Source organism: Oncorhynchus mykiss, chromosome 8 (assembly GCF_057628025.1).
Source record: "Oncorhynchus mykiss isolate SJ-2025 chromosome 8, ASM5762802v1, whole genome shotgun sequence".
NCBI lineage: Eukaryota > Metazoa > Chordata > Actinopteri > Salmoniformes > Salmonidae > Oncorhynchus > Oncorhynchus mykiss.
The window spans coordinates 78,934,592-78,951,443 of record NC_143029.1 but is presented as its reverse complement, the minus strand read 5'-3'; the positions used below and the strand labels follow the sequence as shown (position 1 = coordinate 78,951,443).

General features: G+C 45.4%; 1 protein-coding gene across 1 annotated transcript; it reads right to left on the bottom strand.

Moving 5' to 3' along the window:
* Window positions 1–10,000: 10,000 nt before the first annotated feature.
* Window positions 10,001–15,191, bottom strand: LOC118965635 (uncharacterized). The gene is made up of 4 exons (XM_090183064.1): window positions 15,102–15,191; window positions 13,782–13,895; window positions 11,326–12,753; window positions 10,001–10,498 (listed from the first exon to the last, which is right to left on the bottom strand). Exons 1-4 carry the CDS (start codon window positions 15,189–15,191, stop codon window positions 10,466–10,468), a joined length of 1,665 nt encoding a protein of 554 aa, XP_090039190.1. The 3' UTR covers window positions 10,001–10,465.
* Between the last annotated feature and the right edge of the window lie 1,661 nt (window positions 15,192–16,852).

Genomic DNA, 16,852 nt, shown 5'->3' with positions numbered 1-16,852 from the left:
AGACAGATCCGCACTGTGAGGAAAATACTTGCCTCTGTGCTAAGGCAACAAACGCTGGATGATTAGGGTATTCAGACCATCCTGTGTGAAATCGAAACCATCATCAACGATCACCAAGACATTGGATGACCCCAACGACCTTGAAGCTTTGACGCCTAATCATCTGTTTATTCAAGAAAGTCAATCACTGATCTATTCTGGACAAGATATACCTGTGAATATTTACCTCTCCTACAGGAGTTCCAAAATTGGTCCAGACTGAAGATTAACTTTGAGGAAGGAGACATCATTTTGATCGTGGATGATCAAGCACCCAGGGATTGATGGACAATGGGAAGAATCATGAAGATGATGCCGGACTCCAGCAATGCTTTCCTCGATGTGAGTGTAAAAACAAAGCTCAGCACATTAGCGCTAGCTATCGCTAAGCTCTGGGTACAAGAAGCAGTGTGCGCGCTTAGTGATGGTTCGCTCTAGTGTGCTATGTTTTTACACTCATGTGACAGAGTATAATATATGTGAGTATAAAATATATTATTATATATGGTTCTTATATAAATTTAGTGGCACAGCCTTCTCAAAAAATGCAACCACAGTAGATATAAAAAAATAAGTCAGTCTGACGCAAAGAAAAACATTCAAAAGCTTCTCCGTTTGAACTTTTATGTATATATATATGAGTCCATTTTTTGACTCTTTTTTTAAACAGGTACATTAAATATGATAAAATTCTCAAAGTGTAATACATAGCAGAAGGTCAAAAGTCTGCAAAACAGTGAAATCCAGATGTGAAATGCTTTAGAACATAAAATAATAAAACATATTGAAAGCTGAAAAGAAAAGTTTAAGTTTATTTTGTCTCCACTTAATGGATGTGAAAAAAATTATCTAAATTCATATTTTATCTTAAAAATCTAACCCTGAAACATAAAAAGGCCCTTATTTGCAAAATCACAAACAAAACTCTGTTAGGGGGTATCATCGGATAGGGCCACAGTGTCCCTGTCTCAGCCTCCAGTATCTATGCTGCAATAGTCTATGGGACTAGGGTCAGTCTGTTATATCTGGTGTAATTATCCTGTCTTATCTGATGTCCTGTGTGAATTTAATTATGCTCCCTCTAATTCTCTAATTCTCTCTCCCCCTCTCCCTCCCCTAACCAGAGGACCTGAGCCCTAGGACCATGCTTCAGGACTACCTGGCCTGATGACTCCTGGCTGTCCCCAGTCCACCTGGTCGTGCTGCTGCTCCAGTTTTGACTGTTCTGCCTGTGGCTATTGCACCCTGCGTGTTCACTGGACTTGCTACCTTATCCCAGACCTGCTGTTTTCGACTCTCTCGCTCTCTACCTCACCTGCTGTCTCGACCTCTGAATGCTCGGCTATGAAAAGCCAACTGACATTTACTCTTGAGGTACTGACCTGTTGCACCCTGTACAACCACTGTGATTATTATTTGACCCTGCTAGTCATCTATGAACGTTTGAACATCTTGAAGAACAATCTGGCCTTAATGGCCATGAACTCATCTGCATTGCTTGCTGTTTGGGGTTTTAGGCTGGGTTTCTGTATAGCACTTTGTGACATCTCCTGGTGTAAAAAGGGCTTTATAAATACATTTAATTGATTGATGCCAGAGTAATTAGAGGGACAGTAGAGTGCTGAGTACCAGGCAGTTAGCAAGTTTGGTAGGCTACTAATGACCATTAGCAGCATCAGAGCCCGGAGAAGCCTAATTATCGTGACTAATTGGTCACGTGGACTTTGACTGCTGTCATGACTCGTGACCTTCATGACTCGTGTGCCGTTAATAGCCCTAAGTGCTGCTCATGATCATCTTGTCTAGTTGGCTCATTTATTAGCGCTTTCAGAACATTTAGTCAGCATGTTATGTAGCTTAACAAGTGGATAATTTGCTTTTCACTTGCAGTTGCTCAGTAGTCTAGGCCTAGTCCCAACCAAAAGCCTGTGACTGGTCTTAACCAATCAATGTCATGTTGTTTCACTGAATCTCCGTCTGTGTATTTGGTTAATTCTCTGCTTGGGCAAATAAGTAGAGGTGGTTTAGCTCATCTATTCGGTTGCTCATCTATCAGCGATCAGAAACATTTAGAATGCTGTAATGTAGCCTAAATCAAGTGTAGGCCTATTATTTTGCTCCATCTTGTATAGGCAACTCCAAAAGCCTACGGAGTTTGTGAAATATGAACACGAGACTCACACGCTTTTGAAAACATAGATAGCTGTTATCAGGGCGGTATCATGATGATGATAACTATGAAGGTACTCTCGATGTAAGACCCTACCGCTGCTCCCAACAAAGCGGAGTGACAGCAAGAAAAAAATAAAAAGCATGGTTACCGAGTGGCGCAGTGGTCTGAGGCACTGCATCACAGTGCTAGCAGCGTCACTACAGATCATGGTTTGATACCGGTCTGTGTTGCGACTGGTAGACCCATGAGGCGGCACACAATTGGCCCAGCGTCGTCCGGGTTAAGGGAGGATTTGCAAAACCTAGATGTCCTTGTCCCATCGTGCTCTAGCGACTCCTGTGGCAGGCAGGGCACATGCACGCTGACATGGTCGCCAGGTGTATGGTGTTTCCTCCGACACATTGGCGCTGCTGGCTTCCGGGTTAAGCGGCGGGCAGTGTGGCTTGGTGGGTCGTGTTTTGGAGAATGCATGGCTCTCGACCTTCGCCTCTCCCAAGTCCGTACGGGAGTTGCAGCGATGGGACGGAGCGGTGCTCCGGACCGTGTTTACCCTGTGTTTGGGTTGGTCAGCGTTTGCGCCCTGTGCTTTGGGCAGAATAAAGTGCATTTTTTCCCCTGGAACTCTCTGCTCTCTGCACCTGATTCCTACCTACACACCTAGTTAGCCGTGACACTTACTACAAAATATATGTGTGTTGACTGTAATAGGGGTAGGTGTGTCTTGAACAAAATAATAAATTCATTAACAAAATAAGGAACTATTGATTTCAGTCATTTGTACATGACATAATTCAACTCATACGATATATGCCATTATATTGTTTTGAAAATACATTTGATGGTGTATATTCAATGAATTTATTAAAATAGAGGCCTACCCACATCTGCACAACACTACTACCACTCCTCACCGGCATGCCAGCATGCGCACAGGACATATAAAATGCGTATGCAGGCAAAAACATGGTAAAAAGGGACTGTTTGTAAGGGGGTCATATAAACATTGACACATTTTTTTACAGCAAAATACCATAAAGTGAATGGTATTTGAAAGCAGTATGTAGTATATTTGAGTTTTTAAAAGGCTTCTAAAGTATTTTGAAATTCCAGACTTGATTTGCCCTAATGAAAAATGTATCAACCCCTACAAAAATGTGAATGAATTATAATCCACATAATAATTCACATTTCCTGTTGCTGCAGGATTATTTTCCTGCTGTAGAAAACTGGCTCAAATTAAGACCCTACATCTGTAGATTGGCAAAGTATGTAAGTGAAACTGATCTCTGTGTTAAAACCTGTTTGTCTTTATGTGATGTTGAAACAACTCACTGTGTTAAAATGGTGCCCTCCAGCTGTTTCTTTGTACTGTTTTATACAGACACACCTTGACAACACACAGCTCTTGTCTTTGTGGCACTGCAGGTAAGTGCACTCAGAGCTGGGGCTGGCTTGTGAAGGTGTGAGTGTGTGTGTGGAATGTGCCTCAGGTGCTGTTTTCACTCCACACACACAGCAGCCATCGAGGATGAGGGAGTGGAGAGTTTATTGAAACATAATTAATAGAACAGATATAGAAAACCTCTGAAAACTCACCTCCCACCCTGATAACTACTGATAACTACTGATAAACTCCCTCCCATCCTGATAACTACTGATAACTGCTGATAACCCCCCTCCCACCCTGATAACTATTGATAACAGCTGATAACTGCTGATAACCCCCCTCTCGCCCTGATAACTACTGATAACTGCTGATAACTCCCCTCCTGCCCTGATAACTACTGATAACCCCCCTCCTGCCCTGATAACTGCTGATAACCCACCTCCCACCCTGATAACTACTGAAAACTTGATAACTGCTCATAACCCCCTTCCTACCATGATAACTACTGATAACCCCCCTCCTGCCCCGATAACTACTGATAACCCCCCTCCTGCCCCGATAACTACTGATAACCCCCCTCCTGCCCCGATAACTACTGATAACCCCCCTCCTGCCCCGATAACTACTGATAACCCCCCTCCTGCCCCGATAACTACTGATAACCCCCCCTTCCCCGATAACTACTGATAACCCCCCCTTCCCCGATAACTACTGATAACCCACCTCCCACCTGATAACTACTGATAACTACTGATAACCCCCCTCCTGCCCTGATAACTGCTGATAACCCACCTCCCACCTGATAACTACTGATAACTACTGATAACCCCCCTCCTGCCCTGATAACTACTGATAATCCACCTCCCACCTGATAACTACTGATAACTGCTGATAACCCCCCTCCTGCCCTGATAACTGCTGATAACCCACCTCCCACCCTGATAACTACTGATAACTACTAATAACCCCCCTCCCACCCTGATAACTGCTGATAACCCCCCTCCTGTCCTGATAACTACTGATAACCCCCCTCCTGCCCTGATAACTACTGATAACCCACCTCCCACCCTGATAACTACTGATAACTACTAATAACCCCCCTCCCACCCTGATAACTGCTGATAACCCCCCTCCTGTCCTGATAACTACTGATAACCCCCCTCCTGCCCTGATAACTACTGATAACCCACCTCCCACCCTGATAACTACTGATAACTTGATAACTGCTCATAACCCCCTTCCTACCATGATAACTACTGATAACCTCCCTCCTGCCCTGATAACCCCCCTCCTGCCCCGATAACTACTGATAACCCCCCTCCTGCCCCGATAACTACTGATAACCCACCTCCCACCTGATAACTACTGATAACCCCCCCCTGCCCTGATAACTACTGATAATCCACCTCCCACCTGATAACTACTAATAACTGCTGATAGCCCCCCTCCTGCCCTGATAACTGCTGATAACCCACCTCCCACCTGATAACTACCGGTAACTACTGATAACCCCCTCCTGCCCTGATAACCCACATCCCACCCTGATAACTACTGATAACTGCTGATAACCCCCCTCCTACCCTGATAACGACGGATAACCCACATCCCACCCCGATAACTACTGATAACTGCTGATAACCCCCCTCTCGCCCTGATAACCCCCCTCCTGCCCTGATAACTACTGATAATCCCCCTCCTGCCCTGATAACTACTGATAATGTCATATCATGTGTGTAGGTGGCAGGGAAGTCAGGTGCAGGAGAATCAAACCTGGTATAATGGAATAGTTTAATAACGTAAAACAAACTCCAAAACCAAAGTCCATAATAAAATAAATGTGGGTACAAGAACCCGTCGCACACCAATCCATAAAACATGAACATAACAATAAACAATCTCTGACAAGGACATGAGGGAAAAAAGAGGGTTAAATACACAACAATTAATGAATGGGATTGGAACCAGGTGTGTAGGAAGACAAGACAAAACCAATGGAAAATGAAACATAGATCAATGATGGCTAGAAGACCGGTGACGTCGACCGCCGAGCACCGCCCGAACAAAGAGAGGCATCAACCTCGGCAGAAGTCGTGACCGATAACTACTTTATTGGGGAACATTTTAGTTACTATGAGATATGTGGATGACTTATCTAGTTATTTGAAAATGAATGTCAATGTAAATTCCACATCATCTTGAATGGAATCAGTGTTGCACCATATGGTAATGCAATTTATCACAGAACACACAAACAGTAGTTTAGAGAAATGCCTAGCTTATGAATTGTCTCTAAGAAAATCAGACTGAAAAGATGAATATGGATACATGGAAATATGAAGAAGGAGCCATTTGAAACAATACAAATATACAAAGTTAATGGCCATGGGTGTGTTTATGTGTGACCTTCACTATCAGCAGAGCGAGAGGGGGATGAACTCCCAGGATATGATGGGAGGGACGAACAGAAGATTGGAAGGGGTGGAGAGGAATGGAGACACTGTGTACTTTGGAAAATGTGTGTGAGTGCATGTTTTCATGCTTTTCAGTGTGTGTTTGTGTGTGTGTGCGTGTGCATGCGTGTGTGTGTGCGTGTGTGCGCTGAGTGCCACCTCTCAGTGTACATCCCCTCAGGGAATGCATTCTAACAGTCACTGCCCCTCCCATTCTCTCTACTGCAAGACAGGATGCACTGATGAGAGATGACTGATGAGAGATGAGTGTCACTAGAGAGATAAAAAGGAGTAAATCTTCTCCGAGAACTTCTCGTTAGAGAGAGAGAGAGAGAGACAGTAGGGGTGTCTAACGTCCATAAATCACCTGCTAGTGATTTGAGTTCTTCGTCCCTGTCTCGCTGCTCTCACTACTACAATCCTCCTCAGTGAGATTTCTGTCAGTTCAGCAGAGATACAGACTCACCCACACTCACACACCGCACACATACGCGTCCACACCCCACATACCTGGCCCACTGCCTCAGCACATCAGACCTGAGAATTATCTGTTTTTATGAAATACTATCAACCCAGCCCGAGGCAGCCCAACCCAGCCCGAGCCAGCCCAACTCAGCCCGACTCAGCTCAACCTAGCCCAACCCAACTCGACCCAGCACAAACCAGCCCGACCCAGCCTGGCCCGGTCCAACCCAGCCTGGCCCGACCCAGCCCAACACAGCCTGACCCGGGCCAACCTAGCCCAACCCAACCCGGCCCAACCCAGCTCGACCCGGCCCGACCTAGCCCAACACGGCCCAATCCGTCCCAACCCAGCCCAACCCAATCCGGCCCAACCCAGCCCGACCTGGCCCAACCTAGCCCAACCCAATCCGGCCATGACAATACTTACTGTATATAACATGATGCTTCTTTTCAGCGATTTGATTGAATCACATTTCTTTCCTCTTTCCTACAGGATGACAAATTATTACTGAACAAGGAGGAGCTGGGTGCAAATGACCCCTGCCACTCTCTGTTCACAAAGATCCAGTCAAGTCAGATCAGATCAGCCATTGCTTCAGGAAGGAGAGGAAGGAAAGATGCATTTTATAAGCAAATAATATACTTCATTACAGAATATTCATTAGATATATTAGACATTATATTAGATGTTACATTAACAAAAGATATCAATAATTTCCTGTAGTTGATTTTGAGTGGAGAAGCCAGGTGAGGAAAGCAGAGAATTACTGTACTGTACAGTAAGGGTCTGTACTGTAAGGGTCTGTACTGTAAGGGTCTGTACTGTAAGTGTCTGTACAGTAAGTGTCTGTACTGTAAGGGTTTGTACTGTAAGTGTCTGTACTGTAAGGGTCTGTACTGTAAGGGTTTGTACTGTAAGTGTCTGTACTGTAAGTGTCTGTACTGTAAGGGTCTGTATAGTAAGGGTCTGTACAGTAAGGGTCTGTACTGTAAGTGTCTGTACAGTAAGTGTCTGTACTGTAAGGGTTTGTACTGTAAGTGTCTGTACTGTAAGGGTCTGTACTGTAAGGGTTTGTACTGTAAGTGTCTGTACTGTAAGTGTCTGTACTGTAAGGGTCTGTACTGTAAGTGTCTGTACTGTAAGGGTTTGTACAGTAAGGGTCTGTACTGTAAGGGTCTGTACTGTAAGTGTCTGTACTGTAAGTGTCTGTACTGTAAGGGTCTGTACTGTAAGGGTCTGTACTGTAAGTGTCTGTACTGTAAGGGTCTTTACAGTAAGTGTCTGTACTGTAAGGGTCTGTACAGTAAGTGTCTGTACTGTAAGGGTCTGTACAGTAAGGGTCTGTACAGTAAGGGTCTGTACAGTAAGGGTCTGTACTGTAAGGGTCTGTACTGTAAGTGTCTGTACAGTAAGTGTCTGTACTGTAAAAAATGATGCTTGTGAAAAAAAAGTGTCTATCTTTATATCTTCACTCCCCCTCTCACGGTCTCTGGTACAGTATATGGCAGTCAGTCTGCTCTCTGAGGGGAGGACAACATGTTGTGTTGTCCTGCTGTTGTGTTCTGAGGACAGGACAGGCTCTGGGTCAGTGTTTCATGGAATGCCCTCAAGGCAATCTGGTGTGTGTGTGTGTGTGTGATGCCCTCAAAGCAAAGAGCAGAAGTACAGTCTAGCCCTCAGTCCACCCCCCTCTGACTCATCTAATGGGGAGTGAGTCACAGCTCCAGAGAACACAGAGCTCCGTTATGACACTGTGATGACTGAGATGATTGAAAACGAGTCAGGTCACGGCACATTGAACAACACAATGATCTTTCCTTCATTTTATATCATGCCTTGTCCGCTTATTCCCTGTCCAGAGAGGCAAAGAACGCCAAACGGGACTGTGTTCTATTACTATAGTGTGTATCTCTCCCTCCCTCTCTTGCCCGATTACCAGTTGATCCCTAGCCCCTACACCCATATGTGAAATATGTTAATAGTGGCTACTAGCTGTAAGGGCAATAGGGGTCCATTTTGTTATTAGGAATCAGTCTGTGTATGGTCTCAGCTCAGGCACTGAGGTCACCATGGGCTGTAACTGTAGCTTAGAGCCGGCCCTAGCCTTTTGGGGGTCCTAGGTGATCTTTGGTGTTGTGTGCATGTGTGTCCGTGTCTGTGTGTTTCCTCTCCAAGAAGCCACGAAGAGCGGAAATTGTGTCACTGTTGCCAACCTGGTGCCCAAACTACCCCTCTTCCACTGACCTCTGTTAATCATCAACTCTAACAGTTGTCAGTCGAAGGTGGATTTAATCAAATGCAGATGCTACTCTAGTTTTGAGGCCTTGCAAACAGGTGTGTGTGAAAGAAATCTGATCCTGTATCAGTTTTTTATAGGAGCTATTTTATCTTCTTGACTGATGGACCTGTGGAATTAATTAGAATTGTGTTCTATTAATTCTTATTAAGTTTGTTTGGCTGTGTTGCACAACACCCAGTTCTGCCAAAACAGGATCCAGCACCTCTCAGTTTTAGATTGGTTCATTCAGGAACCTATTTGGGCTGATCTGGTCCCACTCATGGCAGTAACATTTTTTTTTAGCCATGTCTGAGACCAACGCATGGCTGTTGCTGTAGTGCGCCTGTACCTCAATCACAGAACTAGAATGAGATTCACTTTCTATAATCTCTCCCCCTCTTTGCTCTGATAGACAGGAGCCTACAACTCTCATCTCTCCCACTCTGCTCTGATAGACAGGAACCTACAACTCTCATCTCTCCCCCTCTCTGCTCTGATAGACAGGAGCCTACAACTCTCATCCATCCCCCTCTCTCCTCTGATAGACAGGAGCCTACAACTCTAATCTCTCCCCCTCTCTGCTCTGATAGACAGGAGCCTACAACTCTCATCTCTCCCCCTCTCTGCTCTGATAGACAGGAGCCTACAACTCTCATCTCTCCCTCTCTGCTCTGATAGACAGGAGCCTACAACTCTCATCTCTCCCCCTCTCTGCTCTGATAGACAGGAGCCTACAACTATCTCTCCCACTCTCTGCTCGGATAGACAGGAGCCTGCAACTCTCATCTCTCCCCCTCTCTGCTCTGATAGACAGGAGCCTGCAACTCTCATCTCTCCCCCTCTCTGCTCTGATAGAGAGGAGCCTGCAACTCTCATCTCTCCCCCTCTCTGCTCTGATAGGCAGGAGCCTACAACTCACATCTCTCCCCCTCTCTGCTCTGATAAACAGGAGCCTACAACTCGCATCTCTCCCCCTCTCTGCTCTGATAGACAGGAGCCTGCAACTCTCATCTCTCCCCCTCTCTGATCGGATAGACAGGAGCCTGCAACTCTCATCTCTCCCCCTCTCTGCTCTGATAGGCAGGAGCCTACAACTCTCATCTCTCCCTCTGATAGACAGGAGCCTACAACTCTCATCTCTCCCTCTGATAGACAGGAGCCTACAACTCTCATCTCTCCCTCTGATAGACAGGAGCCTACAACTCTCATCTCTCCAGCGTTGCACTTTATTTCTTTGTTTTAACAATTTAATATGGCCATTAGTTTTCCAAGTATAATCATAGCTCCGTGAAGGGTGCTGGAGGTGCTGCGATACCCCCTGGTACATTTAAATACAGGACTAGTAAAACATTTGGACACACCTACTCATTCAAGGATTTTTAAACATTTGGACACACCTACTCATTCAAGGATTTAATTTTTTTTTCTTCTATTTTCTACACTGTCGAATAATAGTAAAGACATCAAAACGATGAAATTACACATGGAATTATGTAGTAACCAAAAAAGGGTTAAACAAAGCAAAATATATTTTATATTTGAGGTTCTTCAAAGTAGCCACCCTTTGCCTTGGGACAGCTTTGCACACTCTTGGCCTTCTCTCAACCAGCTGTGGAGGCCAGGTCATCTGATGCAGCACTCCATCACTCTATCCTTCTTGGTCAAATAGTCCTTACACAGCCTGGAGGTGTGTTGGGTCATTGTCCTGTTGAAAAACAAATGATAGTCACCTGGTCAGTCTAGGTCATGGAAAGAGCATGTTTTGTACACTCAGTGTATATGTGATTATTGGAAAAAAAATCTGTGCGTTTTCTTCATTTACTATCATTCTAAATTAAGATAATGTATTATTTTGCCATATCTAATTAATGTATATTACGCTTCTTTCCATGATGTGGACAGTACTGTATGTCTTAGTACCTTACACATTTGACCGCATCAAATTTGGGGGAATTACACATGTTTTGGAGGAGAGTGACTACTATTTATTTTCTCATGATGTTAACATCTTTGTCTGTATTTGAAAAGACAATCGAAGCCTCCTTCAGAACACATTCAGCAAACTGGGGGAAAAAAATGTGATGGGCATTTCAGTCTTCCCCCAAAGAATTGTGTTACACTTAAGATTCTAATTTGCAACGTACAGTATTTCAAGGCCTACCTTCAAACTCAGTGCGTTTTTACTTGACATCATGAGAAAATCGTAAATTAGCCAAGACCTCAGAAGAAAAATTGTAGACCTCCACAAGTCTGGTTCATCGATGGGATCAATTTCCAATTCTATGGGATCATTTCACATTCTTAAAATAAAGTGGTGATCAAGACTGACCTAAGACAGGGAATTTTTACTAGGATTAAATGTCAGGAATTGTGAAAAACTGAGTTAAATGTATTTGGCTAAGGTGTATGTAAACTTCTGACTTCAACTGTATACATATTTTCCTCCCCAAGCCTCTGCAACACCTGGAAAAATGTACCTGTAAGTGTACTAAGAAATATAAATGGATAAACCTGACATGATTACATACATACATGGTGGTGGTGGTCGCTGGTGTGGTGGCTGAGGAGGTGGTGGTTGCTGGTGTGGTGGCTGAGGAGATGGTGGTCGCTGGTGTGGTGGTGGCTGAGGAGATGGTGGTCGCTGGTGTGGTGGTGGCTGAGGAGATGGTGGTCGCTGGTGTGGTGGCTGAGGAGATGGTGGTCGCTGGAGTGGTGGCTGAGGAGGTGGTGGTCGTTGGTGTGGTGGCTGGTGTGGTGGCTGTGGAGGCCGCACCTGCTGGTGTGGTGGCTGAGGAGGTGGTGGTCGCTGGTGTGGTGGCTGTGGAGGTTCACCTGCTGGTGTGGTAGTTGTGGAGGCCGCTGGTGTGGTGGCTGTGGAGGCTGCACCTGCTGGTGTGATAGTTGTGGAGGCCGCTGGTGTGGTGGCTGTGGAGGCTTCACCTGCTGGTGTGGTAGTTGTGGAGGCCGCTGGTGTGGTGGCTGTGGAGGCTTCACCTGCTGGTGTGGTAGTTGTGGAGGCCGCTGGTGTGGTGGCTGTGGAGGCTTCACCTGCTGGTGTGGTAGTTGTGGAGGCCGCTGGTGTGGTGTCTGTGGAGGTTGCACCTGCTGGTGTGGTAGTTGTGGAGGCCGCTGGTGTGGTGGCTGTGGAGGCTTCACCTGCTGGTGTGGTGGCTGTGGAGGCTTCACCTGCTGGTGTGGTGGCTGTGGAGGCTTCACCTGCTGGTGTGGTAGTTGTGGAGGCCGCTGGTGTGGTGGCTGTGGAGGCTTCACCTGCTGGTGTGGTAGTTGTGGAGGCCGCTGGTGTGGTGGCTGTGGAGGCTTCACCTGCTGGTGTGGTAGTTGTGGAGGCCGCTGGTGTGGTGGCTGTGGAGGCTGCACCTGCTGGTGTGATAGTTGTGGAGGCCGCTGGTGTGGTGGCTGTGGAGGCTTCACCTGCTGGTGTGGTAGTTGTGGAGGCCGCTGGTGTGGTGGCTGTGGAGGCTTCACCTGCTGGTGTGGTAGTTGTGGAGGCCGCTGGTGTGGTGGCTGTGGAGGCTTCACCTGCTGGTGTGGTAGTTGTGGAGGCCGCTGGTGTGGTGTCTGTGGAGGTTGCACCTGCTGGTGTGGTAGTTGTGGAGGCCGCTGGTGTGGTGGCTGTGGAGGCTTCACCTGCTGGTGTGGTGGCTGTGGAGGCTTCACCTGCTGGTGTGGTAGTTGTGGAGGCCGCTGGTGTGGTGGCTGTGGAGGCTTCACCTGCTGGTGTGGTGGCTGTGGAGGCTTCACCTGCTGGTGTGGTAGTTGTGGAGGCCGCTGGTGTGGTGGCTGTGGAGGCTGCACCTGCTGGTGTGGTGGTTTCGGAGGTGGAGGTTTTTGGTGTGGTGGCTGTGGAGACTGTACCTGCTGGTGTGGTGGATTTGGAGGTGGAGGATTTTCATGTGGTTGCTGTGTAGGCTGCACCTGCTGGTGTGGTGGTTCTGGGGGCTGTTGATTTTATTTTATGAGGGATCCGAGGAGACTCCTCTCCATGAGGCCTCAGGTGATCCATGCTTATTTTAGGGAAGATAACCACCTTGTCATTTTCCAAGTCCACACTTTTCCCTTCGAGACCTCAACATGTTTATGGGTCAAGAAAGTTGGGATCCAGTTTTCCCCCTTTCCTATGCTGGCTTTCCCCCTTTCCCACACTCTTTCACCCGAATGAAGTTTTGGCACTGTGCCTTTTGTTTTTTTAGAGGATTTCCTCTGGACCACAGCAGTGTTGTCCATGGCAGTCTGGAGAACCTTGTTGAGCTTCAGCCTAACTTCTGTTAAGTCTTTCCCTGCTAAGACCTTCTCGACACTGCTGTCAATCTTTAGTATACATTTCTGATATTAATTTAAACGTACAAAGATACAGTCTGCATTTCTCAAATCAACTAGAATGTAAAATGACCAACCCTGTAATGTTCTGGAACCTGTGACGGGTAGCGAGCCTCTCTACCAAACATCAGGAAGAAGGGGGAGTATTTTGTTGTCATTTGATTCTTGGTTCAAGATGCTTGTCCCACTCTTTTGGTTTTTGACTCAATAATTTAGAGATGGATCTGAAAATATGATTGAATAAAAAATGATATGGCACAAGTTATTCTTAGAATGTGAACGTTTTTAGTACATTTTTAGAACATTACAATTGAACTCAAAACTTCTACTGCCTATTAAATGTTACAACATCAGTCTACAGATGTTACTTATACCTCTGCATTGTCCCGTTCAATGCAGAGACTTTTTCGGATCGTCAGAGCTTTGCAGACATTAATGTTGATCTTTTATTATAAAAGGGAAAAATACTTTTAGAAAGCTGAAGACATTTAACCAAATATTAAAGTTGAGTAACACAGTTACTATTTACGTCATTGACAAACTCGTTCCCTTGGTCTGTGATATACATTTGGGTGCCTCAAACTGATGCCTCAAAATTTGATTATGCAGTCTGTGACCTCCTTAGCAGACTTTATGTGGAGGGGGTATACCTGTGGCCATTTAGTGAGGTAGTCAATCATAACACAGATATACTGGTGTCCGCTGTCTGTCTGTGTCAGTTTGCTGATGCGGTCCATCCCAAGTAGTTCAAATGGCTGCGTGACCTTGAGGAAACATTGAAGACACTTTACATTAAGTGTGTATTAGCTATGCTTTAAGTATATATCAACACCTGTAGTAACAACATTGTAGATGGAATTGCTATGTAATTAACCTATCTGTTAGGTTAGGGTCACCTACATCACACGCGCTAAGACACACACACATTTAAACACACTGAAAAACAACTGGCTTAAGTGGCTCTGTCCAGGCAACCAGGGCAATAAATCAGAAGAGTGACAGGGGGAGAGGTCTCCACACGGTCACCCCCTAATCTGTTTCACCTGTCCTCGTTATTGTCTCCACCCCCTCCAGGTGTCGCTTGTTTTCCCCAGTGTATTTATCCCTGTGTTTCCTGTCTCTCTGTGCCAGTTTGTCTTGTATGTCCAAGCCTACCAGTGTTTTTTCCCGGTTTCCAGCTTTGCCTCCTTATTCTAGTCCTCCCGGGTTTTGTCCCTTGCCTGTTCTGGATTCTGTACCCGCCTGCCTGACCATTCTACCTGCCCTGACCTCGAGTCTGCCTGCCACTCTGTACCTCCTGGACTCTGATCTGGTTATGACCTTTTGCCTGTCCATGACCATTCTCTTGCCTATTCCCTTTGGATTAATAAACATTTTAAGACTCCAGCAATCTGCCTCCTGTGTCTGCATCTGGGTTTCACCTTGTGTCATGATAGTACGAACTGGCCATGCCAGACCCAGCAGACTTGGACCAGCTCTACCATGCTGTCTCCCTGCAGGGAGCCACCATTAAGAAACATGAGGAGTTGCTACAGGGCCTTTTGGAAGGGCTCAGATCCTTGACAGAACGCCACTACCATGGGTTAAAGGCTATTATGGAGCAAATCAGGGAGTTAGCTCAGAGACTGTCTGCCACCTCTGGAAAAAACCCAATCACCCAGTAATTTTTTCCCTATCTGTGTACAGCCTATCCCGACTCCCCGTGAACCCCGCTTACCTCCTCCAGAGCGATATTCCGGAAATCCTTGTAACTGCCGGGGTTTTCTTTCTCAGTTCTCTCTTATTTTTGATTTACAGCCATCTTCGTTTTCTTCAGACCGATCGAAAAGATGGAGTATATAATTACGCTAATGTGGGGATCTGCCACAATCTGCCATTTGCGTTCATCTGGAGGAATTCATGGCAGAGGTGAGAAGTTTTTGAGTCTCCGGTATCAGGGAGAAAGGCAGCCAGCAAACTGCTTGACTTACGTCCAAACTCCCTTTAGTGTTGCAGACTACACGGTGGACTTTCGCACCTTGGCCGCCGAGCGTGCCTGGAATCCAGAGACTCTTTTCCATACTTCTCTGCACTTATACTGCCCCCTTTGGAGGAATTGCGTGCCCACAGTAAACTGAAAAATAATCTGTCAAAAATTGCTAATATATGCATATAATAATTATTATTGGATAGAAAACACTCTAAAGCTTCTAAAACCGTTGGAATTATGTCTGTAAGTATAGCAGAACTCACAGGGCAGGCATTCTTCTAAACTAGTTTTGTGGTCATGAAAGTTGGGGCAACTTTGACGTGATCGCCCCCACCCTTCCCAACCAGCTATGGATCTGGGGACACTTTCTATGTCTTCCACTAGATGTCCTCATTCAGTAGAGCGTTTAATCGTTCAAATCCCGCAAGTTTTGGCCCTATGGGAGTGAATTGAGTGAGTGCCGCGAGAAAATACCTGTGCGTTAGGGCGCGAATTGGTCCCATCCATTCCTTTGTTCCAGCACTCCGGAGGAGAACTAACAATGACCGGTTGAATTGAAAATTGTTTTGTACGTTTAGAACATCCTAAAGCTTGATTCTGCAATTAGTTTGACCTGTTTAGTCGACATATAATATGTAATTTTGAAGTTTTGATGCGCAACTTTTCCGGACCAGAGGACATTTTGGGTGCATTTCAGCTGATATTGTTAGCAGATGCTAATACAAAGACACAAGACTTGAAACCAAACAATGTTTTGGGTAAGTATGAACCCTTCCAGTACATTCTGAACGAAGACCATCAAAGGTAAGGGAATATTTATGCTGAAATTGTGTGTTTCTGTTGACTCCAACATAGCGGAGAAATATTGCTTATATCTGAGCGCCGTCTCAGAATATTGAATAGTAAGCGATTTCTGTAACGTTAAAAAGAAATGTAACAAAGCGATTGCATTAAGAAGCAGTGTATCTTTCTAACTATATGTAGAACATGTATATTTAGTCAAAGTTTATGATGTCAATTTACGTTATCTTGTGGCGCTACCTATATTTTCTGCGGACATTTTTGAGTATTATGAATTCAATGTAAATGGACATTTATGGATATAAATGGCATATTATTGAGAAAAAAAAATGTACTGTGTAACATGTCCTATTACTGTCATCTGATGAAGATTTTCAAAAGGTTAGTGAATGATTTATTTTTTAATCCTGCTTTTATAATTAAAAATTTCTGTGACAAAATGGCTGCCTCTTGTCTTCGTTTCGGTGGTGGTCTAATATAAATATGTGGTGTGTTTTCGCCGTAAAACATTTAAAAAATCTGACATGCTGGGTAGACGAACAAGGTGTTTATCTTTCATTTGAGGAATTGGACTTGTTAATGTGTGGAGGTTAAATATTTCTAAGAATATTTTTGCGTTCCATGCGCCACGTTCCAGCTGAATGTGGGAGGGGTCGTTCCCAAAAGGGAACCCTAACCCGTCATCAGGTTAAAGATGAGCTAGTTGCTCGGGAACTGCCGGTGGACCTGGACTCCCTTATCGCTTTAACCAATAAAATTGATGGATGCCTAAGGGAACGTAGGAGTGAGAGGAGGTCTGGTCTGGTGCTCTCCGAGTGATCTAGGGCTGATGAAAACCTTATGGATGCCCCGATAGCTTCGGAGCTTGGTATTCCCACTCAGCCTCTCTCTGTGCCCATGAATGCTAGGGCACTAGATGGCCGCTCTATAGGTGAGGTCACCCATAGTCCT

Coding starts and splice junctions, on each gene's coding strand:
- LOC118965635 (XM_090183064.1), bottom strand. CDS start 15,191: ATGGAAAAGAGTCTCTGGATTCCAGGCACGCTCGGCGGCCAAGGTGCG. Junction 13,896..15,101: donor ACACTAAAGGGAGTTTGGAC/GTAAGTCAAGCA, acceptor TGTTTCCTCAAG/GTCACGCAGCCATTTGAACT. Junction 10,499..11,325: donor CCAGCGACCACCACCACCAT/GTATGTATGTAA, acceptor GTTTTTCAACAG/GACAATGACCCAACACACCT.